Raw genomic sequence first — 26,816 nt, forward strand, 5'->3', positions numbered from 1 at the left:
ATTCTGATGTCCTTTTCAGATGATTTTCAACATCCAGAATCATTGATGCAGAAAGAAACATCTGAATTAAAGAAAACCATCATTCTGTTGGCTGGCAATTAAACAGGAGAGCAAACTACTGACCACGCTTCCATGAATTAGCTCCTGAAAATCCTCAAACGGAAAACAATTTTTCCACTCTCATTCCCTCTCCCTGTCTCTCTTCTCTTTCCCTTTTCTGTAATACTTTTGCTTTACAGTAGAAAACTGAAAGGAAGTTAAAGTATGTATTGATTTCTGAATTTTCAACACTAATAGAAAGAAGCTACAGTCCAGGTAATAGTAATATCCTTAGTTGTTCTAATTGCTGATAAGAAGAACAAATAGAAAAATTCTAAGAATTTATCATATGTTGGAAGAATCTTTCATAATGATGACTTCTCTTTAGGTGAACCCAAGACTATGGGAAGAACGAACATAACACGGCCCACCGAATTCATCCTCCTGGGACTCTCCTCTCGACCTGAAGATCAGAAGCCACTCTTTGTAATGTTTCTCCCCATTTACCTCATCACTGTGATAGGAAACCTGCTCATCATCCTGACCATCCGCTCAGACACTCGCCTCCAGACACCCATGTACTTTTTCCTGAGTGTCCTCTCCTTTGTTGACATCTGCTATGTGACTGTCATCATCCCCAAGATGCTAGCAAACTTCTTATCAAAGACAAAGACAATCTCTTATGGTGAGTGTTTGACTCAGATGTACTTCTTTATTGCTTTTGGAAATACAGACAGTTACCTCCTGGCAGCCATGGCCATTGACCGCTATGTTGCCATCTGCAACCCCCTCCACTACATCACCATCATGAACCACAGATGCTGTGTCTTGCTCCTGGTCCTCTCCTTCTGCATTTCACACCTCCACTCTCTCTTGCATATTCTCCTGACCAACCAACTCATCTTCTGTGCCTCCAATGTCATTCATCACTTTTTCTGTGATGACCAGCCAGTGCTAAAATTGTCCTGTTCCTCCCATTTGGTCAAGGAAATCACAGTCATGACAGAAGGATTAGCCATCATAATGACCCCCTTTTCATGCATCATCATCTCTTATTTGAGAATTTTCATTACTGTTCTGAAGATCCCTTCAGCTGCTGGGAAGTACAAAGCATTTTCCACCTGTGGCTCTCATCTCACAGTGGTGACCCTGTTTTATGGAAGCATCAGCTATGTCTATTTCAAGCCCCTGTCCAACTATACAGTCAAAGATAGAATAGCAACAATTGTCTACACCATATTGACTCCAATGCTAAACCCATTTATCTATAGCCTAAGAAACAAAGACATGAAGCAGGGCTTGATGAAACTCATGCACAGAGTGAAAGGTCAATAAGAGGAGCTGAGGTCTTAGTAGAATCCTACAAATCTCTTGCTCCTGACTGCAGGTTTTTAATGTCTGTGATGAGATTCTGAAGGATGGTATTTTCAATGGTGGTTCGTTCCTGATAAAAAGAATGCTTATCACGTGTTGAAGCTAGTGTTGAAGCTAGTATGTTGAAGCTACTGCTAAATATGATGCCTCCTTCCCAGTGGTCTCTAATATTATCTGGCTGGGACAAAGACTACCTGAATCTTGTTCTCTGTGCCTGGATCTAAATCTCAATCAAACTTTGATTCTCCTTTCAGAAAGAGAATCTCTTTCACTTAATCCTGTGCTCAGTCACTTTGTCATGTCCAACTCTTTGAGATTCCATGGACTGTAGCCTGCCAGGCTGCTCTGTCCATGGAATTTTCCAGCCAAGAATACTGGAGCAGGTTGCCATTTCCTGCTCCAGAGGATCTTCTAAACCCAGAAGTTGAACCCCCATCTCCTGCATTGACTGGCAGATTCTTTACCACTGCACCACCTGGGAAGCCCCTCTCTGAACTCTAACCCTGCCAAAATCCCTCCTGGACTTGAGTTTAATCACTTCAAACTCTTGAGTATTGTTATTCATGGGGCTTCCCAGGTTATGTTAGTGGTAAGAACCCACCTGCCAATGCAGGAGACATAAGAGACGTATGTTTGATCCCTGGGTCAGGAAGATCCCCTGCAGGAAGGTACAGCAACCCATTCCAGTATTCTTGCCAAGAGAATCCCATGGACAGAGGAGCCTGGCAGGCTGAAATCCATAGGGTCACAGAGTCAGACATGACTGAAGCAACTTAGCACACACACACATCCTTATTTATAAGTCTGAGTTTTCTTATGTAGTCATTTAAATCTGAGTGTTTTTGTGCGTGCATGAGAGAGACTTCAGCACATTAGTCCAAAGGCTCCTCAATAACAAGATCTCTGTCTCTGATTATAAAGATCAGAATGACTCCTTCCTCTGCACCACCTCAAAGCTCAGGACCTGATTTCTAAAATTATTATATTAAAAAAAAAAAAAAAACAGCCTACCAGATGACTCTTGATGAACCAGTTCTTGGTCACATCCTCAAGTACCCATCATTTCAGTGTTCTTCTTCCTGCTCTCCACCGGTCACAACTAAAGAAACATTATGCCCTTCCTTATTCATTTCATTTGACCTGAATTCAACTGCACCACTTTCCCAGGCAGTAAATATTAGGTACCAGTTACTCCAGTAGTAGGTGTTTTCAACTACTGGGGATTCTTCTTTCTCAACAAATTTAATCCAAGCTACAGAAATTATCAAATTGGGTAGGAGAAAATGCTCTTGTTCATTTGTAAGTTCTGAAAAATATTAAAGTCACTGCTAGTCCATACATTTTTGAATTTGGAAATTTAGAGGTTTGTGAATTCACTTGTCTGTTGAACTAATTTCTGTTTCTTGTCCACCATATGCCAGTCTACCAGACTTGGAAACAAAGATTATGTGCTAGTTCATAAGTCAACAATCTGATGGCCAAAAATCTGTGGGATCCTGAGGAAACAAAATAACAGACAATGCAAGCATTTGGAGCAAATGTTGTACTATTTGGGTTGTTTGAGTTTACAAGGTATAGAGGAACACACACTTTTTTTAATTGAAGTATAATTTTAATTGAAGTTTTATTATAGTGTATTAGTTTCAGGTATACAGCAAAGTGATTCAGTTCATATATATATATATATATATATATATATATATATATATATATATAGGATTATTTTCCATTCTAGGTTATTATAAGATATTGAATATAGTTCCCTGTGCTATACAGTAAATCTTTGTTGTTTGTGGACCACGCATACTTTTAAGGAACAGGTGTCAAATTAACTAATATCTTCAGACTTAAGGAAGAAGAGACTTTATTTGAAAGGATTATTGCAAGAGGAAAGAAAGACCTAGGGCAATAGAAGAGAGGCTGCTATTTCAATTGGGAGGAACCCCCAACCATGAGATCTGCAGGGGTCTCAAAGGTCAGAAAGAAAATGACTTTTTTAAAAGGGAGAAGAGAATGAGGCTAGAAAGAACCATGCATAGAAAAGTGTGATGAACCGGTGGCAGCAGTGAGATTGGATAGTTGATCAGGGTAAGTTTTTCCCTGAGGTCAATGGATGCTACAGAGGAGTCACTAAGGAGGGGTTGTATTCTGACTCTGGCTGAGGGTGGGTCAAAGTTCAGCCATTTTCCATGACACAAAAGGATGGATGGGTTCTTCTAACTTTGTCTTCCAGGAGCACAGGACTTGGGTAAAATTCAACATTGCCAAGGGGATTTTTGTAAAGGGTTATTGTAAGGATTCACAAGGCAAAAAAGTGAGACATAAGTCTCAGCTGCACAAACACAGGTCTAAGACAATAAATCTTAAGTGTTTTCATCATACACACACAATAACTAGGTGAGGCGACAGATGTGTTGACTAACCTTATTGTGATAATCATTTCACAATACCTAAATATCTCAAATCATCACACTATATGTCTTAAATTTACACAATGTTGTCAATTATGGGCTTCCCAGATGGCTCCGTGGTCAAGAATCTGCATGCCAGTGCAGGAGCCACAGGAGACTTGGATTCAATCTCTGAGTCCGGAAGGTCTCCTGGAGGAGGAAATAGCAACCCACTCCGGTTATTCTTGCCTGAATCCCATGAACAGAGGGGCTTGGCGGGCTATAGTCCATGGGGTCACAAAGAGTCAGATATGACTGAGTGACTGAGCATGAGCATGAGCATGAGTGTTTGTCAGTACTCCAAAGGGAACTGATAGCAGAGGGCTGTCTGTCAGCAGCTCCCGCCCTGCAATTACTGGGGCAAATAAGTCCTTCATTCCTAAGGGAGGATCTGGGAAGTGCATGACAATATCCATCACAGGTACTTAACACAGCAATTGCTCGTCAGCGTTGTTTACTGTCATTTTTATTAGCAGCAGCAGCAACATCAATATCATCCATAGGTTCTTGTTTTTCCTCCAGATACTGAGGATCACTTCCCTCTGCTTAGCTGAAAAAATCATATATACTGTGATCCCTCTCTTCAATCTTAGCCCTATCCCACTGCTGCTACGTGTATGTCAATCATTGTTAGGCCATAATAGGTACACATTGAGAAAAACCACTGGGCATCTACTATACACCAGTCTCTGTCTTAGATGCTGGTGATCCAGTAATAAATGAAATGAAATATGTCCCCTCCCTCATGGGTCTTTCAGACCAGCTGATATGGAAGAAGTCATTACAAGTAGGATGAACATTGTAAGAAGAAATTAAGGGAACTATATAAGCAAGTCTTTACTTTTACCATGTGATCTCATTTAATGCTCACAATCCAATGAGGTCGACCTTATTAATTCTGTTCTATGGATTAAATATATTGGGGCTCGAAGAGAAGTGCCTTACCTCAAGTCATTCAGCTTGTAGGACAGGGAGCAGGAATTCAAAGACAGATATGCTGCCAATAAGATCATGCTCTCTCAGGTGCCTGGGTTTGTTCCCATGACAGGAGGGGAAATGCAACTTGCTGGACCCTAATTAAAGCACCAAGGTATATTTAGGTTTAGAAACAGAGTCATTTAATTCAAAATGTCTGCCTTAACTTCGTCAGAAGGAGTACACTGACTTGTGATTCTATCTCTAAACTAAAACTTGCTCCACTCATTTATAATCTGGGGAGAAAGGATGACCCAGGAGAGTAGAAAAATATTTTTTAAACCAAAGACTTCATCTACAGTTTAGTTATACTGTCAACAATGAATGAAAATGCACTGTATAACAAACCCGCCTACACTGTTAAGAGAATGTAATTTGGCACAGCCACTAAGGAGAGCAATATGGAGGTTCCTTAAGAAACTAAAAATAGAGCTACCATATGATCTAGCAATCCTACTCCTGGGCATATATCTGGAGAAAATCATAATTCAAAAAGATACATGCACCCCAGTGTTCACTGAAGCACTATTTACAGTAGCCAAGATATGGAAGCAACCTAAATGTCCACCAACAGATGAATGGATAAAGAAGAAGTGGGGTATACATATGTATATTCAGTGGAATACTACTCAGCCATAAAAAATAATGCCATTTGCAGCAACATGGACAGACCTAGAGATTATCATACCAGGTGAAGTAAGCCAGACAAAAACAAATATCATATGCTATTGCTTAAATGCAGAATCTTAAAAAAAAATACAAATGAACTTATAAGCAAAACAGAAATAGACTCACATACATAGAAAATAAATGTGGTTCCAAAGAGGAAGTGTGGGAGGAATAAGTTAGGAATTTGAGATTAACATATATGTATAAAATAGATAACCAACAAGGACCTACTGTATAGGACAGGGAATTGTACTCAATATTTTGCAATAACCTATAATGGAAAAGATTCTGAAAAGAAACATATAATTATGCATATATTAAGATACATACATATATATATATATATATAACACTTTGATGTACTCCTGAAACTCACACAGCATTGTAAATCAACTACACTTCAATTTCAAAAATATACTTTATAAACAGTCATTATCTCTTCTCCTAGACGTGTTTGATGACTTTTTACAGTTATCTCAAACAAATTTTCACTTTTGATGACTGAATAAAAAGCAATTTAAGAGCAGAAAAGTCTTACCTCTAATATTAACTGAAAAGAAAAGGCAACAGAGTAAACCTGCATTTATGATAAGCATAGTTAAGTCTAACTGACATTGAGACCTTCATTTCAATATGATTAATTGGTTAGCAAAAGACCTTTGTTTAGTTCTTTCTATTTTTATCATTTTATAGACCAACATCTGAAAAATGCTTTTTTAAGTTCAAAGGATAAATTTCATAATCTCCTTCTGATTAGAGCTAATTATCTCCTTACAGAAAATTTTTTCTGATATTATTTTTTATTCTCAAAGAGGAGCCTTAGATTAGCATGTTTCCACATTTTCCCTTTGATAATTTACTCTGTCTTATTATGACTTGTCAAATTGCAATTAGTAAGAATTTTTGTGCAGCTTTTTTCCACTCTTCCTTTAGACCTCTCATATATGAGTATTATCCCAATATTTATATCTTCTTGAGGTATTGACTCTTTTACCAATAAATAATGTCCTTCTTTACCCCTTGTAACATTTTTTTTTATTTAAAGTCTATTTTGTCTGACAATTACCAAAGCCATCTCAGCTCTATTTTGGTTAATATTTTCACTGAGTATCTTTTTCTACCCTTTCACTTTTATTTGTGTCACTGGATCCAAAGTGAATCTCTTGTAGACAGTTAATGTTTAGATCACATTTGTTTGATTTAATCCAGTCAGCCAATCACTGTCTTTTTAATTAAATAGTTTAATTCATTTACATTTAAAGTAATTGTAGCTAAAGAAGGACTTAACTTCTGCCAATTTATTATTTGTTTTCTACCTGTCTTATGTCTTTTTTGTTCCCCAGTTCCCCATTACTTTCTTCTTTTGTATCTAATTTATTTTTTAAATTTACTGTTTTGATTCTACTCATTTCCCTATATATATATATATATATAAAAAACTATACAACTATATAACTATATATATATAGTTAACTATTTTCTTCATGCTACCCTGGAGATTGCATCTTATATTTATTACACCCTAGTTTGAATTAATATCAATGTTCTGGTATTTAAAACTACTCAATAACAGTAGTAATTAGATAAAGACATATCATTTTGATGATAGTTAAACCTAATTCCTCCATAGCAGTCTGCTTCTTCTTCTCTAGAACAGTAAAATATTTTCTTTAGAAATGAAACCTACTAATTACACCATCTAATTACAGTAGAGTTCTCAGGAGAAGCAGTGACTAGTGGAATGAGTGCTAATTACAATGACCTAGGGGTTTTTATATATTTAGGTCTGTACTTTGACACAAATAGGATAAGAAAAATGAAAATTTTTACTTTAAAAAATATAGTCCTGTTTTATAGAAATAAATATTGACATTTTAGAATTGGAATGAAATGAATAAGAAAAATGTTAAATAACTGTAGAACCAAAGAACCAAGGGAATTTTTGTTACCATCTTCTAACACTGGAAAATATTGCTTAAGCAGTTAGCTTAGTCCATGCTTAGGTCAATATCATAAATATTTACTGAGCACTCCCTGCAGTAAGGGCTTCCCTTATGGTTCAGCTGGTAAAGAATCTTCCTGCAATGCAGGAGAGCTGGGTTCAATCCCTGGGTTGGGAAGATCCCCTGGAGAAGGGAATGGCTACCCACTCCAGAATTCTGGCCTGGAGAATTCCATGGACTGTATAGTCCATGGGGTCGCAAAGAGTTGGACACGACTGAGCAACTTTCACTTGAACTTGAACCTCTGCAGTAAAGGATGGGTGCTAGGTGCTATGGGATTCTAATGTGTTAGAGCCAAGGGAAAATTATGTCTCTTTTACTTGGAGCTGTATATCCTCAGTGGATGACAGAGTGTATAGCTCATGGTAAACATATAACAAATACTTATGGGCTGATGCACTCATAGGTGAACTGAACATCATTTTTACCTCCTTAACTCTAAATTATTGTATTTAATTAAATCTAAAATACCATCTATTATAAAATACATTATTTTAATATACCATTGAGAAAAATGCTCCCAATTATTTGTGACACGCCATAAACTTAAATGAACCTCAATATGAGATATTAAAGTATAAAAAAAGTGTCTTACAGTATGGTACTGGCACAAAGACAGAAATATTGATCAATGGAACAAAATAGAAAGCCAAGAGATAAATCCACACACATATGGACACCTTATCTTTGACAAAGGAGGCAAGAATATACAATGGATTAAAGACAATCTCTTTAACAAGTGGTGCTGGGAAAACTGGTCAACCACTTGTAAAAGAATGAAACTAGAACACTTTCTAACACCATACACAAAAATAAACTCAAAATGAATTAACGATCTCAACATAAGACCAGAAACTATAAAACTCCTAGAGGAGAACATAGGCAAAACACTCTCTGACATACATCACAGCAGGATCCTCTATGACCCACCTCCCAGAATATTGGAAATAAAAGCAAAAATAAACAAATGGGACCTAATTAAACTTAAAGCCTTCTGCACAACTAAGGAAACTATTAGCAAGGTGAAAAGACAGCCTTCAGAATGGGAGAAGATAATAGCAAATGAAGCAACTGACAAACAACTAATCTCGAGAATATACAAGCAACTCCTACAGCTCAACTCCAGAAAAAAAAATGACCCAATCAAAAAATGGGCCAAAGAACTAAATAGACATTTCTCCAAAGAAGACATACAGATGGCTAACAAACACATGAAAAGATGCTCAACATCACTCATTATCAGAGAAATGCAAATCAAAACCACTATGAGGTACGATTTCATGCCAGTCAGAATGGCTGCGATCCAAAAGTCTACAAGCAATAAATGCTGGAGAGGGTGTGGAGAAAAGGGAACCCTCTTACACTGTTGGTGGGAATGCAAACTAGTACAGCCACTATGGAGAACAGTGTGGAGATTCCTTAAAAAACTGGAAATAGAGCTGCCTTATGATCCAGCAATCCCACTGCTGGGCATACACACTGAGGAAACCAGAAGGGAAAGAGACACATGTACCCCAATGTTCATCGCAGCACTGTTTATAATAGCCAGGACATGGAAGCAACCTAGATGTCCATCAGCAGATGAATGGATAAGAAAGCTGTGGTACATATACACAATGGAGTATTACTCAGCCATTAAAAAGAATACATTTGAATCCATTCTAATGAGGTGGATGAAACTGGAGCCTATTATACACAGTGAAGTAAGCCAGAAAGAAAAACACCAATACAGTATACTAATGCATATATATGGAATTTAGAAAGATGGTAACAATAACCCTGTGTACGAGACAGCAAAAGAGACACTGATGTATAGAAGAGTCTTTTGGACTCTGTGGGAGAGGGAGAGGGTGGGAAGATTTGGGAGAATGGCATTGAAACATGTATAATATCATGTATGAAACGAGTCGCCAGTCCAGGTTTGATGCACGATACTGGATGCTTGGGGCTGGTGCACTGGGACGACCCAGAGGGATGGAATGGGGAGGGAGGAGGGAGGAGGGTTCAGGATGGGAAACACATGTATACCTGTGGCGGTTTATTTCGATATTTGGCAAAACTAATACAATTATGTAAAGTTTAAAAATAAAATAAAATTAAAAAAATAAAAATAAAAAAGTGTCTTAAAATTAATAAAATATGGATTTACTGATAAGATATCTGGATCATGAACAATATATAGCACATAGTGTCTGGAATAAAAGACTTCCCAGGTGTCTCAGTAGTAAAAGAATCCTCCTGCAATGCAGGAGACATGGGTTCAATCCCTGATTTGGGAAGATCCCTAGGAGAAGGAAATGGCAACCCACTCCAGTATTTCTGCTGGACAATCCTGTGGACAGAGGAGCCTGGTGGGCTACAGTTGGGGTTGCAAAGAGTCAGACATGACTGAGCGACTGAACATGCATGCTCATCTGGAATAAGGCCTGGGTTTGATTCAGGGCTCCAAAAGCTTTCATGTTTAATCTGACAAAGAAAAAAAATAAGGCAATATTTTAGCTCCCTTAGTAAACAGAAGGCTGTGTCTTAACATAAAAGTTTTAATTTTGTCAAAGAAAAGAGAGAGGCCTTTAAGGGTAGTAGTTCAACTATACAGTTTGGCTTCAAAGAGTCCCTGATTCGAGTTATATTTTGTCAGCTACCTTATTTTTTAAGCCACTACACAATGAAGAAAATAAATGTACATGTTATGAGGCTGTTGTGTGGTTTGTGTCAGAGAGACTTATAAATTCCTGAGTACATAAATGTTAGTTGCCTTCCTTTAAGTGAAAGATTATGTAACAGTAAACATGATTTGTGTTTAATGGAAATTCAGGTACTGAGGGTGCAGAGAAGACAGATATATCATTCTAATCAGGTCACCAAGGAATGCTCCCTATAGGAGGCTGCATTTGAGCCTGGAGATGCAGGTGAAGGGAGAAATGCAAGACAGTGAGGTGGTTGAATTGTAAGATGTGATCCGGAATCACTAAGTGACAGGAAATGAACAACATGTATTTGGTGGGTCATGTCGAGACCCTGATGTAGGGATTCTGTGTGCTTTCGTGAGTTGAGAAGAGTTGAAGATCTGAAGCTGGTGGTTTTCCATAGTGGTGGCAGCAAGGAATGGTAATCATATATCTGAGCAGACTTGGGGTCACCAGGGAAGGGTGATCTAAGGTTAGGTTCAAAGGCTATGACCCTCCCTTTTGTTAGAGGATAGTGACATAAAGCCACGGCTACTGAACTAACAGCTGTATCTAAATCTGGGAGGGATGGAGAGACAGTAGTTGTCCTTTGTTAAAATGGAAGCATTCAGAGACGGCAAATGGAGACTTTATAGGCTCAAGGGGGATCCTGAACCCAGATGTCCCTGCCTGGTACTCCATCCTCGGTGCAACATGGGACACCGCCCCGGTAAGCCCTCAGAGGGGTTGAAGAGCCAGGGATGGAAAATTATTGTCTCTCTTGGGTACCTATGTCAAGCTAAACAGAGGTTACACTAGACCCACAGGTTTGAAGAAAGGGACTTGGGGCCATCCTGGGAGGCAGAACATGTAATTCTCCTGGATCCATGGAGATGATCCTGCTCAAAATTAATGGATGTTTGTTTCCTTACTCTCTCCTCCACCAAACACCAGGGACTTAGTGACACAGTATTAGAGGACGCTCCCAGGAGGGAAGCAGGAGCTGTAAGTATCTGCAGGTTGTGAAGGATGATAAGAATCCAGGGAAGGGAGCATCAGATTGAAGAAACATTAGGAAATGGTCTGCAGTCAATCAGGTACCTTTTCTGTATGCTATCTCTTGGCACAGTTTTGTCTTCTTTTTGATAAGTCATTCCATGGAGCTTAAGTAAGGGAAGAGTGGAATAAGTAGATGAGGCAAGACTTCAAAGTTCTTCCCAGGTAAGAAATCAACTTTGAGAATGCCTGGCAAGAAGGTGTGAATCTCTGATCTCAGAGAGATAATTAGTCATCACTGGATACTAAATAAGTAATTAGTCATCACTAGAGACTAAATATGTTCATGCAAATGTTGAGTTTTTATGTCTACACTCCAAAGTTGAATCTTCCTTTACCCATCTGTCTGTGAGTCACATTCCTCTGGCCTCAGGACATGAATTATCAGTCGATGAACAGGGAGATTGGGAAGTTCATTTTCTCATGCTAGTTCACTCCCTCTTTCTCACTTCCCCTTCCCCATCTCTCTTTTCACTAAAACTGTTTACATTCAATTCAGTGTGCTTTAGATGACTTCCTTGATCCATTATATATGATGTGGAAAGAAGCATCTTGATTCAAAAAGATTCACCAACTGCAAACTAGATGAGATGACTATCTCATGATTATCAAGATGTGGGTTAGTCACTGATAATCCTTAATCAGAAGCTGACCTGAACCTGATTCACAGACTGCATCTGTGGTTCCTGTGATTATGAGCCACAGAGTAGGGAAGAGGGAAAGGAAACCAAGCTCTCAAAGCCCTTTCTCTCTCTTTCTCTCTCTCACCAATGCCGCTCTGCATCTGTTTTCTATAGCTCTCCATTGCTAAGATTTTTTAAAAAACAAGTGAAAACATACTTTTACCTCGATTTCTCCATATTCAGGGGAAAAAAACATTACATTAAAAACTCTATTTATTAATAACTACTCAGTGTAAGAACAAGATGGAACGATGCATGTCCCAGATGACAAGAACCATCCATTGACCTTATTGTTTATCTGCAGGTGCATTCAAGTCCATGGGAATGTCCAACCTAACAAGACTTCCTGAATTCATCCTCTTGGGACTCTCTTCTTGCCCTGAGAACCAGAAACCACTCTTTGCCCTCTTTCTCATCATGTACCTGGTCACTTTGATGGGAAATCTGCTCATCATCTTGGCTATCTGCTCTGATCCTCAGCTCCAAAACCCAATGTATTTCTTCCTGAGCAAGAATCTTGTCCTTTGCTGATATTTGCTACACAACAGTTATAGTCCCCAAGATGTTAGTGAACTTTTTATCAGAGAAAAAGACCATTTCCTATGCTGAATGTCTGGTGCAGATGTACTTCTTCCTAGTCTTCGGAAACATGGACAGTTACCTCCTGGCAGCCATGGCCATTGACCGCTATGTAGCTATCTGCAATCCCTTGCACTATGTCACTGTTATGAACCATGGGCGCTGTATGTTGCTACTGGCCTGCTCCACAGCTTTCTCCTGCCTTCACTCCCTCCTGCATGTCCTCCTGGTGAATCGGCTCACTTTTTGTGCATCAAATGTTATCCATCACTTTTTCTGTGATGTCAACCCTGTTCTGAAGCTGGCCTGCTCTTCTACCTCTGTCAATGAAGTCATCGCCAAGACAGAAGGGCTGGTTTCTGTGATGGCCCCATTTGTCTGCATCATCATCTCTTACCTGAGAATCCTCAATGCAGTCCTCAAAATTCCCTCAGCTGCTGGAAAACGCAAAGCCTTCTCCACCTGCAGCTCCCATCTCACTGTGGTGACTCTCTTTTATGGGAGTATTTGCTGTGTCTATTTCCAGCCATTGTCCAGCTACACTGTCAAAGATCGAATAGTAACCGTCAACTACACTGTCCTGCCACCAATGTTGAACCCATTTATCTACAGTTTAAGAAACAAAGGCATGAAACAGGGCTTAGAGAAATTGATAAGCAGGATGAAGTTTCAAATGAATAGGCTTTCTACTACAAATTCCAACAAAATCCGTGGAGCCTGATTGAAAGGTGTCTGTGTGGATGTGTGTGCACATGTGCACACTCATGCACACACACATCAGCATCTGAGGGAAGTCTTTTACGGAGAAATACTCTTTCATCAATTGGGTGGACAGTTTTCCACCCTGTGGTCTCTATCATGCCGTGGTTGGATAGTTCTACCCATGTCCTGGTACCTATGCTAGAACTGTAGACTCACTCCATGATACCTCTCCATTCTAGAAAAATCACATCCCCTTTATTCCTTCTATATTTACTTGGAACTGTCTATTTTTCCATCTATTTATAACTTCAGCCAAGTTTAGGCATTTGAATTTTTGTACACATCTATCATGGAGAAGGCAATGGCACCCCAATCCAGTACTCTTGCCTGGAAAATCCCATGGATGGAGGAGCCTGGTAGGCTGCAGTCCATGGGGTCGCTAAGAGCAGGACATGACTGAGCGACTTCCCTTTCACTTTTCACTTTCATGCATTGGAGAAGGAAATGGCAACCCGCTCCAGTGTTCTTGCCTGGAGAATCCCAGGGATGGGGGAGCCTGGTGGGCTTCCGTCTATGGGGTCGCACAGAGTCGGACATGACTGAAGCGACTTAGCAGCAGCAGCAGCACACATCTATCGAGAAATCTATTCGTGCGCAAAGATATATATGCATACATAACCACTCTGTTCTATTTAAACCTTCAGACATTTTTTGCAGGTGTGTCTGTGTGTGTGTATTTGGAGTGGGGGGCGGTGACCTCCTTATCAGACCAGACTCAGGGTCTCCTTACCTGTGTGTTTTTCTCTCTGAAAATGCCTATATTTCCATGTCTTTTTTATCTGTTTATTTTTTCAGAATGAAGGAAGATTTATTTATTCTATGTAATCAGAAATGTTTCCTATAGCCCCTGGAGGCAGAATAAAAAATCAATGGATGCATTTCAATTTTAAAAAAAGATAAATGGATGTAAACTAATAGTTACAAGCATTTGGTTTAGAATGCCTGATATGAAAGAGCCTTTCAATATAGGTGGAGAATTAATTATATAGAAAAGCAGAATCAGAGAGAGGAAGACAAACACTCTAGCCTTCATTTATATGTCAAATCTAAAAATCAAAGCTAATGAATACATAAAACAGAAACAGACCACAAATACAGAGAACAAACCAGTGGTTGCCAGAGGGGAAGGGCGGTTTGGGGCAGGTAGGAACGGGAAAAATAGGTGAAAGGGAATAAGATCTCTTATTAATAAGTGTCAGTTATAAAATAAAGTCACAGGCAAGGGATGTAATGTACAAAATGGGAATATAGTCAATAACATTACAATAACTTTGTATGGTGTACAGTCTATCAGTTCAGTCACTCAGTCATGTCCAACTCTTTGCCACCCCATGGACTGCAGCACGCCAGGCTTCCCTGTCCATCACCAGCTCCCAGAGCTAGCTCAAACTCATGCCCATTGAGTCGGTAATGCCATCCAACCATCTCATCTTATGCTGTCCCCTTCTCCTCCTGCCTTCAATCTTTCCCAGCATCAGTGTCTTTTCCAATGAGTCAGTTCTTTGCATCTGGTGGCCAAAGTGGTATAGACTATAGTGTATAATCTATAAAAATATCAAATCACTGTTGTTCACCTGGCACTAATATAATATTATAAGTCAACTATACTTCAATTAAAAAAAAGGAAAAGAAAGCAGTCAGATGAATTACTATGCATTATGTTGTTATGGGTAAGGACAGTTTAGGGTGACTTTCTCTCCTGATGTTTGTATTTTAACAAATGGAATTGTTTAAGTCAAATAAATTAATCTCTCATGGTATGTTACACAAGGAATTAATGGATGACCTTAAAGTTTTAAATGATAAAATAAAGAGTGTTTAAATCCCTTTGATTTTGCTTCAATCATCCCTTACGCAGGTAAAATTTATGAAATTCATAAGTTGAAATTATAATAATCCCCAAGATCTCAGAATGTGACTTATTTGGGGATAAGTTCTTTAAAGAGCCAATTAAGTTAAAATGCAAAGAACTGACTCATTGGAAAAGACCCTGATGCTGGGAAAGATTGAAGGCAGGAAGAGAAGGGGATGACAGAGGATGAGATAGTTGGATGGCATCACCGACTCAATGGACATGAGTTTCGGCCAGCTACAGGAGTTGGTGATGGACAGGGAAGCCTGGCATGCTGCATCCCATGGGGTCACAAAGAGTCAGACACAACTGAGTGACTGAACTGAACTGAAGTTAAAAGGATGTCATTAGGATGGCCTCTACTACTACATGGTGTCTATAAAAAGAGATTAGGACACAGATACACACAGAGGGAGGACCATGTGAAGACACAGGGACAAGATGGCAAGTCAAAGAAAGAGGCCTCAGAAGAAACCAACCCTCCCAATACCCTGGTCTCAGATGTCTGTGGGTGCATGCTAAGTCATTTTAGTGATGTCCAACTCTTTGCAACCCTACGCACTGTAGCCTGCCAGGCTTCTCTGTCCAGGGGATTCTTCAGGCAAGAATACTGGAGTGGGTTGCCATGCCCTCCACCAGGGGATCTTCCCGACCCAGGGATTGAGCCCACATCTCTTATGTCTACCTGTATGGGCAAGCAGGTTCTTTACCACTAACACTACCTAGGAAGTCCCAGAACTGGGAGAAGATAGATTTCTGTTGTTTAAGCCAGACAACCTGGTACTTTGTTAGGGCAGCCCTAGTGGTAAAGTACCTACCTGACAATGCAGGAGACATAAGAGGTGTGAGTTTGACCCTGGGTTGGGAAGATCCCTTGGAGGAAGTCATGTCTACCCACTCCAGGATTCTTGCCTGGAGAATCTGATGGACAGAGGAGCCTGGCAAGCTATAGTCTATGGGGTCGCAAAGAGTTGGACACAACTGAAGCAACTTAGCACACACAGCAAACAAATAAAACATCTTTGATGATTTTGCAGGTGATAACTGAAAAGCACATGGCACTCATTGTCTCAAATGTTTAATCCACAAGTATTCCACATGTCTTCCATTCTGGCTATTACATTAGTTTTCAAAACCTGAAAGTCTCTGATTCATGGGTAAATCCAGTGGAATATAAAACTAGGAAATTTCCATAACCTCTAGCTTGCCTGGGAATAAGAACTAAACTGAACTAGTAAGAGATGGGGTGCAAAGTCAGAGCAAGTGATCAGAATGATTAATAGGTTCCCCACTAAAGCAATGAGGTATACAAAGTGAAAAAGAACAAAGAGAGGCCTCTAGTACTCAAACCAGAAGAGTTGCTGGAGGATGAAATCAAACTGTATAGTTGAGATTCACTTGTAGATACATAAAAAAATTTTAATAAATTCCACCAGATTAGATTCTTAGCAATTCACAATCTCCAGAAAAACATAAAGACTACTTTTCTCCATCAGATCAGATCAGATTAGTCGCTCAGTCGTGTCTGACTCTTTGCGACCCCATGAATTCCAGCACGCCAGGCCTCTCTGTCCATCACCAACCCCCCAAGTTCACTGAGACTCACATCCATCGAGTCAGTGATGCCATCCAGCCATCTCATCCTCTGTCGTCCCCTTCTCCTCCTGCCCCCAATCCCTCCCAGCATCAGAGTCTTTTCCAATGAGTCAACTCTTCACATGAGGTGGCCAAAGTACTGGAGCTTCAGCTTTAGCATCATTCCTTCCAAAGAAATCCCAGGGCTGATCTCCTTCAGAATGGACTGGTTGCATCTCCTTGCAGTCCAAGGGACTCTCAAGAGTCTTCTCCACCACCACAGTTCAAAAGCATCAATTCTTTGGCATTCAGCCTTCTTCACAGTCCAACTCTCACATCCATACATGACCACAGGAAAAACCATAGCCTTGACTAGACGAACCTTTGTTGGCAAAGTAATGTCTCTGCTTTTGAATATGCTATCTAGGTTGGTCATAACTTTCCTTCCAAGGAGTAAGCGTCTTTTAATTTCATGGCTGCAGTCGCCATCTGCAGTGATTTTGGAGCCCCCCAAAATAAAGTCTGACACTGTTTCCACTGTTTCCCCATCTATTTCCCATGAAGTGATGGGACCAGATGCCATGATCTTCGTTTTCTGAATGTTGAGCTTTAAGCCAACTTTTTCACTCTCCTGTTTCACTTTCATCAAGAGGCTTTTTAGTTCCTCTTCACTTTCTGCCATAAGGGTGGTGTCATCTGCATATCTGAGGTTATTGATATTTCTCCTGGCAATCTTGATTCCAGCTTGTGCTTCTTCCAGTCCAGCGTTTCTCATGATGTACTCTGCATATAAGTTAAATAAACAGGGTGACAATATACAACCTTGACGTACTCCTTTTCTTATTTGGAACCAGTCTGTTGTTCCATGTCCAGTTCTAACTGTTGCTTCCTGACCTGCATATAGGTTTCTCAAGAGGCAGGTCAGGTGGTCTGCTATTCCCATCTCTTTCAGAATTTTCCACAGTTTATTGCGACCCACACAGTCAAAGGCTTTGGCATAGTCAATAAAGCAGAAACAGATGTTTTTCTGGAACTCTCTTGCTTTTTCCATGATCCAGCGGATGTTGGCAATTGGATCTCTGGTTCCTCTGCCTTTTCTAAAACCAGCTTGAACATCAGGAAGTTCACAGTTCACATATTGCTGAAGCCTGGCTTGGAGAATTTTGAGCATTACTTGACTAGAGTGTGAGATGAGTGCCATTGTGCGGTAGTTTGAGCATTCTTTGGCATTGCCTTTCTTTGGGATTGGAATGAAAACTGCCCTTTTCCAGTCCTGTGGCCACTGCTGAGTTGTCCAAATTTGCTGGCATATTGCGTGCAGCACTTTCACAGCATCATCTTTCAGGATTTGGAATAGCTCAACTGGAATTCTATCACCTCCACTAGCTTTGTTCATAGTGATGCTTTCTAAGGCCCACTTGACTTCACATTCCAGAATGTCTGGCTCTAGGTGAGTCATCACACCATCGTGATCATCTGGGTCGTGAAGATCTTTTTTGTACAGTTCTTCTGTGTATTCTTGCCATCTCTTCTTAATATCTTCTGCTTTTCTGTTAGGTCCATACCATTTCTGTCCTTTATCGAGCCCATCTTTGCATGAAATGTTCCTTTGGTAGCTCTGATTTTCTTGAAGAGACCTCTAGTCTTTCCCATTCTATTGTTGTCCTCTATTTCTTTGCATTGATCACTGAGGAAGGCTTTCTTATCTCTTCTTGCTATTCTTTGAAACTCTGCATTCAGATGCTTTTATCTTTCCTTTTGTCCTTTGCTTTTCACTTCTCTTTTTTCACAGCTGTTTGTAAGGCCTCCCCAGACAGCCATTTTGCTTTTTTGCATTTCTTTTCCGTGGGAATGCTCTTGATCCCTGTCTCCTGTACAATGTCATGAACCTCCATCTATAGTTCATCAGGCAATCTATCTATCAGATATACTCCCTTAAATCTATTTCTCACTTCCACTGTATAATCATAAGGGATTTGATTTAGGTCATACCTGAATGGTCTAGTGGTTTTCCCTACTTTCTTCAATTTCAGTCTGAATTTGGCAATAAGGAGTTCATGGTCTGAGCCACAGTCAGCTCCTGGTCTTGTTTTTGCTGACTGTGTAGAGCTTCTCCATCTTTGGCTGCAAAGAATATAATCAATCTGATTTCGGTGTTGACTATCTGGTGATGTCCATGTGTAGAGTCTTCTCTTGTGTTGTTGGAAGAGGGTGTTTGCTATGACCTGTGCATTTTCTTGGTAAAACTCTATTAGTCTTTGCCCTGCTTCATTCTGTATTCCCAGGCCAAATTTGCCTGTTACTCCAGGTGTTTCTTGACTTCCTACTTTTGCATTCCAGTCCCCTATAATGAAAAGGACATCTTTTTTGGGTGTTAGTTCTAAAAGGTCTTGTAGGTCTTCATAGAACCGTTCAACTTCAGCTTCTTCAGCGTTAACTGGTGGGGCATAGACTTGGATTACTGTTATATTGAGTGGTTTGCCTTGGAAATGAACAGATATCATTCTGTCATTTTTGAGATTGCATCCAAGTACTGCGTTTCGGACTCTTTTGTTGACCATGATGGCTACTCCATTTCTTCTAAGGGATTCCTGCCCATGGTAGTAGATATAATGGTCATCTGAGTTAAATTCACCCATTCCAGTCCTTGTTAGTTCACTTATTCCTAGAATGTCGACGTTCACTCTTGCCATTTCCTCTTTGACCACTTCCAATTTGCCTTGATTCATGGACCTGACATTCCAGGTTCCTATGCAATATTGCTCTTTACAGCATCGGACCTTGCTTCTATCACAGCCACAGCTGGGTATTCTTTTTGCTTTGGCTCCATCCCTTCATTCTTTCTGGAGTTATTTCTCCACTGATCTCCAGTAGCATATTGGGCACCTACTGACCTGGGGAGTTTCTCTTTCAGTATCCTATCATTTTGCTTTTTCATACTGTTCATGGGGTTCTCAAGGCAAGAATACTGAAGTAGTTTGCCATTCCCTTCTCCAGTGGACCACATTCTGTCAGATCTCTCCACCATGACCCACCCTTCTTGTGTTGCCCCACCAGCATGGCTTAGTTTCATTGAGTTAGACAAGGCTGTGGTCCTAGTGTGATTAGATTGACTAGTTTTCTGTGAGTATGGTTTCAGTGTGTTTGCCCTCTGATGCCCTCTTGCAACACCTACCATCTTACCTGGGTTTCTCTTACCTTGGGCATGGGGTATCTCTTCACGGCTGCTCCAGCAAAGCGCAGCCATTGCTCCTTACCTCGGACTAGGGGTATCTCCTCACCGCAGCCCTTCCTGATCTTCAACGTGGGATAGCTCCTCTAGGCCCTCCTGCGCCCACACATCCACCGCTCCTTGGACGTGGGGTTGGTCCTCCCAGCCACTGCCCCTGGCCTCGGGCGTGGGGGTGTGGGGTAGCTCCTCCCGCCCGCCGGCGCTGGCCTTGGGCTTAGGGGCGTGGGTAGCTCCTCCCGGCCGCCGCCCCTGACCTCGGACGCAGGGTAATTCCTCTCGTCGCCTCCCCTGACCTTGGATGCTGGGTATCTTCTCTCGGCTGCCGGGCCTGACCTCACGCAGGGTAGCTCCTCTCAGCCGTTCCTGCACCGTCACAGTCTGGTACTCTCGGCCGCTGCCCCTGACCTCGGACGTGGGGTAACTCCTCTTGGCCGCTGCCCTTTGGGCATGGGGTCCTCCGGGCTTCTACCCCTGACCTCAGATGTGGGGTGGCTCCTCTTGGCCACGCTTAGCGCGCCGGTCGCAGCCGCCAGCGCTTAGCGCGCCGGCATATCTCCACCAATACTGTATGCTACTAATTTATAAAGATTTAAAATCTCAATCTGATGATGGACAGTGGCATCTTAGTGTGTTTCTCCCTACTGAAGCAGGAGAGCAAATTTCCTATCATTATTGATCTTTTGCACCATCTCTTTAAACTCGACATCCCAGGTGGCTCAAGTGGTAAAGAATCTGCCTGCCAATGCAGGAGACACAGGTTTGAACCCTGGATTTTAAAGAACCCCTGGAGGAGAAAATGGCAACACACTCTAGTATTCTTGCCTGGAAAATTCCATGGACAGAGGAGCCTGGTGGGCTATAGCCCATGGGGTCGCAAAGAGTCGGACACAACTTAGTGGCTGAACACAGCACACTTCCTTAAATTTCCTAAGTATTTTGCCCTTTGGGGAGATTGTTGTAATTTTCTTATCAACTGGTAGGACCTCTGTAAATTGAGAATGCTAAAAGTTTGTTTACTTATGTATTTACAAGTATTTTCTTCAAATAAATTATTTGTCCTGTAGTTTCAATTTTAAAAATCAACATTTTTTTTATTTTCAACATAGACTAGTTTATTCATCCTTTCTTTTACATTCTGAGTGAGAAGGTAGGCTATGTAAATAATAATAAAACTTGTTCTAGTATTTTGTAAATATTCTTGATTTGGACTTATATTTTTATCAAGCTGGAGTACAGACTTTTGGAGGGCACAAACAAAACCTTGTGTGCACCAGGAGCCAGGAAAAAGGAGCAGTGTCCCCACAAGAGATCAAACCAGTCAATCCTAAAGGACATCAGTTGGAAGGATTGATGCTGAATCTGAAGCTCCAATACTTTGGCTACCTGATGCAAAGAATTAACTTATTGGAAAAGACCCTGATGCTGGGAAAGATTGAAGGCAGGAGGAGAAGGGTATGACAGAGGATGGGATGGTTGGATGTCATCACCAACTCAATGGACATGCGTTTGAGCGAGTTCCAGGAATTGGTGATAGACAGTGAAGCCTGGCATGCTGCAGTCCATGGGGTCGCAAAGAGTCAGACATGACTGAGTGACTGAACTGAAGAGTGCGATTTTATATGACCCTTATAAATCTATCTTTCTGATTCCAGGATTATTTTAAAACATCCTTTCTCACTAAATTAAAAAGTCACCAATATCATATACCTAATAAGATCAGTGAACTAAAATGGGCTAGAATGGGTGAATTTCACTCAGATGACCATTACATCTACTACTGTGGGCAATAGCATTGAAACATGTATATTATCATATGTGAAATAGATCGCCAGTCCAGGTTCGATACATGAGACAGAGTGCTCAGGGCTGGTGCACTGGGATGACCCTGAGGGATGGGATGGGGAGGGAGGTGGGAGGGGGTTCAGAATAGGGAACACATGTACACCCATGGCTGATTCATGTCAACATATGGCAAAAACCACTACAATATTGTAAAGTAATTAGCCTCCAATTAAAGAAAAAAAGAATCCCTTAGAAGAAATGGGAATAGCCATCATAGTCAACAAAAGAGTCTGAATTGCAGTACTTGGATGCAATCCCCAAAATGACAGAATGATCTTGGTTCCTTTCCAAGGCAAAGCACTCAATATCACAGTAATCTAAGTCTATGCCCCAACCAATAATGCTGAAGAAGCTGAACAGTTCTATGAAGACCTACAAGACCTTCTAGAACTAACACCCAAAAAAGATGTCCTTTTCATTATAGGCGACTGGAATGCAAAAGTAGGAAGTCAAGAAACACCTGGAGTAACAGGCAAATTTGGCCTCAGAGTACAGAATGAAGCAGGGCAGAGGCTAATAGAGTTTTGCCAAGGGAACTCACTGGTCATAGCAAACACACTCTTCCAACAACACAAGGGAAGACTCTATATGTGGACATCACCAGATGGTCAACACCGAAATCAGACTGATTATATTCTTTGCAGCCAAAGATGAAGAAGCTCTATACAGTCAGCAAAAACAAGACTGGGTGCTGACTGTGGCTCAGATCATGAACTTCTTATTGCCAAATTCAAACTTAAATTGAAGAAAGTAGGGAAAACTACTAGACCATTCAGGTATGACCTAAATCAAATTCTTATGATTATACAGTAGAAGTGACAAACAGATTCAAGGGATTAGATCTGATAGACAGAGGGCCTGATGAACTATGGATGGAGGACATTGTACAGGAGACAGGGATCAAGACCATCCCCAAGGGGAAAAAAAATGCAAAAAGGCAAAATGGTTGTCTGAGGAGGCCTTACAAATAGCTTTGAAGAGAAGAAAAAGGCAAATGAGAAAAGGAAAGATACAGCCATTTGAATGCAGAGTTCCAAAGAATAGCAAGAAGAGATAAGAAAGCCCTCTTCAGGGATCAATGCAAAGAGATAGAGGAAAACAAAAGAATGGGAAAGACTAGAGATCTCTTCAAGAAAATTAGAGATACCAAGAGAACATTTCATGCAGAGATGGGCTCGATAAAGGACAGAAATGGTACAGACCTAACAGAAGCAGAAGATATTAAGAAGAGGTGGCAAGAATACACAGAAAAACTATCCAAAAAGATCTTCATGACCTAGATAAACACGATTGTGTGATCACTCATCTAGAGCAAGACATCCTGGAATGTAAGTCAAGCAGATCTTAGGAAGCATCACTACGAACAAAGCTAGTAGAGGTGATAGAATTCCAGTTGAGCTATTTCAAATCCTGAAAGATGATGCTGTGAAAGTGCTGCACTCAATATGCCAGAAAATCTTTAAAACTCAACAGTGGCCACAGGACTGGAAAAGGTCGGTTTTCATTCCAATCCCAAAGAAAGGCAATGCCAAAGAGTGCTCAAACTACTGCACAATTGCACTCATCTCACATGCTAGTAAAGTAATGCTCAAAATTCTCCAAGCCATGCTTCAACAGTTCATGAACTGTGAACTTCCAGGTGTTCAAGCTGGATTTAGAAAAGGCAGAGGAACCAGAGATCAAATTACCAACATTCATTGGATCATCAAAAAAGAAAGAGAGTTTTTGAAAAACATCTACTTCTGCTTTATTGACTATGCCAAAGCCTTTGACTGTGTGGATCACAAGAAACTGTGGAAAATTCTGAAAGAGATGGGAATAACAGACCACCTCACCTGCCTCCTGAGAAATCTGTATGCAGTTCAAGAAGCAACAGTTAGAACTGGACATGGAACAACAGACTGGTTTGAAATCAGGAAAGGAGTACGTCAAGGCTGTATTTTGTCACCATGCTTATTTAACTTATAAGCAGGGTACATCCTGAGAAACGCTGGGCTGGATGAAGCGCAAGCTGGAATCAAGATTGCCAGGAGAAATATCAATAACCTCAGATATGGAGATGACACTACCCTTATGGCAGAAAGCAAAGAAGAACTAAAGGGCCTCTTGATGAAAGTGAAAGAGGAGAGTGAAAAAGTTGGGTTAAAACTCAACATTCAGAAAACTAAGATTGTGGCATCTGGTCCCATCACGTCATGGCAAATAGATGGGAAACAATTGAAAACCATGAGAGATTTTATGGGGGAGGGGGCGGGGGGCTCCAAAATCACTGTAGATGGTGACTGCAGCCATGAAATTAAAAGACGCTTGCTCCTTGGAAGAAAAGTTATGACCAACCGAGACAGCATATGAAAAAGCGGAGACATTACTTTGCCAACGGAGGTCCATCTAGTCAAAGCTATGGTTCTTCCAGTAGTTATGTAAGGATGTGAGAGTTGGACTATAAAGAAAGCTGAGCACCGAAGAATTGATGCTTTTGAACTGTGGTGTTGGAGAAGACTCTTCAGAGTCCCTTGAACAGCAAGGAGATCAAACCAATCCATCCTAAAGGAAATCAATTCTGAATATTCATTGGAAGGACTGATGCTGAAGCTGAAGCTCCAACACTTTGGCCTCCTGATGTGAAGAACTGACTCATTGGAAAAGACCCTGATGCTGGGAAAGATTGAGGGCTGGAGAAGAAGGGGACAACAGAGGATGAGATGGTTGGATGGCATCACCGACTCAATGGACATGAGTTTGAGTAGGCCCTGGGATTTGGTGATGGACAGGGAAGCCTGGCGTGCTGCAGTCCATGGGGTCACAAAGAGTTGGACACGACTGAGCAACTAAACTGAACTGAGCTGAACTGAGCTGTCTATTTCTGGACTCTTTATTCTGTTCCACTAATTTAATTATCTCTTCTTGTGTCAAGCCAGAATGTTTAATGACCATAGCTATGTTTAATTCATACTAAAGTAATTCCTTCTTTGAATATGATATTTCAAAATTATTTTTGACAATTCTCACACATTTATTTATTTATGTGAATTTTCTAAAAGTGATAAATTCTACGTTTTTTCTCTTAACCAATCCTTCTCATGTGTGGGATCACAAACAAATCACAGGATTAAGTGGACTGTATGTAAAGTGCTTAGACCAGTAGCTGGCTGTTAATAAACATTCAATAAATGTTAATTTTGTCATTACTGTCACTTATCTGTTCTTTTCATAATGCCAAATCAGATGGAACACTCAGATTTGATCACAAGAAGACAAGAACTTGCTTTTTCTTAAAGCTATGTAAACAAAACTAGTTTAGAAACAGTGGTGCAGCAGTAAATGACAGCTTGCAGCAAAGAGCAGTGAGCAGTAGCTGGAAGCAAGATCTTAGTTTCCCAGACCAAGAGTCCTAACCACTGGATCACAGCCGCCAGCAGTTAGGAGTAGGGTCCCCAGTCCTTGGCTTCCTCATCAAGAACAAATTCAGGCAAGGAGGCAGATGGTAAAGAGTAAAGTAAAACCTTTATTGAAAAGAAGAGTACATGTGGAAAGGCACATGGGCAAGCTCAGAGAGAAAGTCACACCTTTGGGAAGCTTAAGTCCTTTACAATGGGGCATTTTTCCTGATCTTTGTCTTCCCTCAAGTGAATCATCGTGCTTTGTCCCCCACCCCCACCTCCCACCCCTGCCTGGTTAATTTGCCTCAGGACTTTCCCCTGGGGTGCGCACTCACACCTTAGCCAAGATGGATCTCAAAGTGAAGGCTTCTGGGAGGAACAAGACTCACTATGGCCTGGAATTATCCTGACTTTTGATTCCAGGAAGCCTTTATGCACATGTATAGAGTCTCCTTTATCCTTTACTCAGGGTTTTTGCCTCTCTTTGTCCCTGCCATGATTATTCCCTTGAGATGTTTACAAGAGACCAAGACTGGCTATTTACGCTGTATCTGTTGTTACTTCCATTTTGGAGGGCAAACAGGAGGCTGGTTGTAAATTCCTCAACTGGAGCCCACCTATCTCTTGCCTCAGGAAGTGCAAATAGGAGGCTGGCTGGTTGTAAATGTGCAACCTGGAGCCTATCTATCTCCTACCTCAGTAGAATATTCAGTTAGCTGTCCAGAGTCCTCTGCATTAGGATTCTATGCTCAAAATACAAATAACAATAACGTGTTACTTTGCTTCCACTTTGCCGTTTTCCTTTGGGCAGCATTTTCCTTAGCAACCTCATGGAAAGAGGCAGCTGGACCTTAGAGTGAGATTCACATTTTCCCGAGGTCCTTACCCATAATGTCCTCTTAATAATTTCCATCATCTGGTGAGCTAGCATATACTTTTAATCATTTATTTTAATAAATTTATAGGTGCTAGTTAGATCATCATAGTAATGAAAAGTAACCAGCACAAATCAATCACCTACAATTCTGACTGATAGGAATTAATCACCTCATTTCAAAGATGAGGCCAAAGTTCAAAGAGCTGAAGCGACAAAGTCATGAAGAGGTAAGTGGTCACCACAACTCAAACTCAGAATTGATTAACTCTAAATCCCAACTGCCTCCCCAAACGTTATGGGGAGAAATGGTAAATGTTTAAGGCTACGTCTTAACCTGCATGAGGATGTAGTCAAGGCCGTTCCCCAGGGTCCCTCCTGGGTTTCTTTCTGGAAGAGTTCTGAACCAGATGAGCCAGTGTTCTGATCAGATTGACACTTCTGCCCTTGAGGAAAGGTATATTTTTCTAACTAGGCAGGGGATGGGTGAACCTGGGTAGTCTGTTTCTCTGACTGACAACTGTGTTGGAATCAGTTGTGGCCAACGTTACAGTGAGACTGACTTGCTGTGCTAAGAGGCTCCAGCCTTAATTCCCAATCAACAATTCACAAGGAGAAGCCAAACTTTTACCTCCAGACTTTATTTAATTAGGCTGCAAGGAGCTGCCTTGAGTGGTTAATTAGCATCAGAATCAAGTTGCCTAGAGGTTCACTAGCAAAATCTCCCGTGAGTCTTGTTAAGAAAGCTGAGAGTGCGCCTGTCCCTCTGAGGGAGCTTCTGCAGTGATAGTGGCTCAGAAACTTT

The 26,816-nt window shown here is 40.9% G+C and overlaps 2 protein-coding genes across 2 annotated transcripts; both read left to right on the plus strand.

The window, feature by feature from the left end:
• The first annotated feature begins 426 nt into the window (after positions 1-426).
• LOC102416110 (olfactory receptor 1L1) lies at positions 427-1,374 on the plus strand. The gene has a single exon (XM_006057799.3). The coding sequence runs from the start codon at positions 442-444 to the stop codon at positions 1,372-1,374; it is 933 nt and encodes a 310-aa protein (XP_006057861.2). The 5' UTR covers positions 427-441.
• Positions 1,375-12,233: 10,859 nt separating this feature from the next.
• Positions 12,234-13,215, plus strand: LOC102415793 (olfactory receptor 1L3-like). The gene is given in 2 exon segments (XM_006057798.3): positions 12,234-12,428; positions 12,430-13,215. Coding segments are annotated over 2 exon segments (981 nt in total).
• The last annotated feature ends 13,601 nt before the right edge of the window (positions 13,216-26,816 follow it).

This window comes from Bubalus bubalis, chromosome 12 (assembly GCF_019923935.1).
Source record: "Bubalus bubalis isolate 160015118507 breed Murrah chromosome 12, NDDB_SH_1, whole genome shotgun sequence".
NCBI lineage: Eukaryota > Metazoa > Chordata > Mammalia > Artiodactyla > Bovidae > Bubalus > Bubalus bubalis.

What these genes read in the sequence shown, in the direction of transcription:
- LOC102416110 (XM_006057799.3), top strand. Translation starts at nt 442, where the DNA reads ATGGGAAGAACGAACATAACACGGCCCACCGAATTCATCCTCCTGGGA.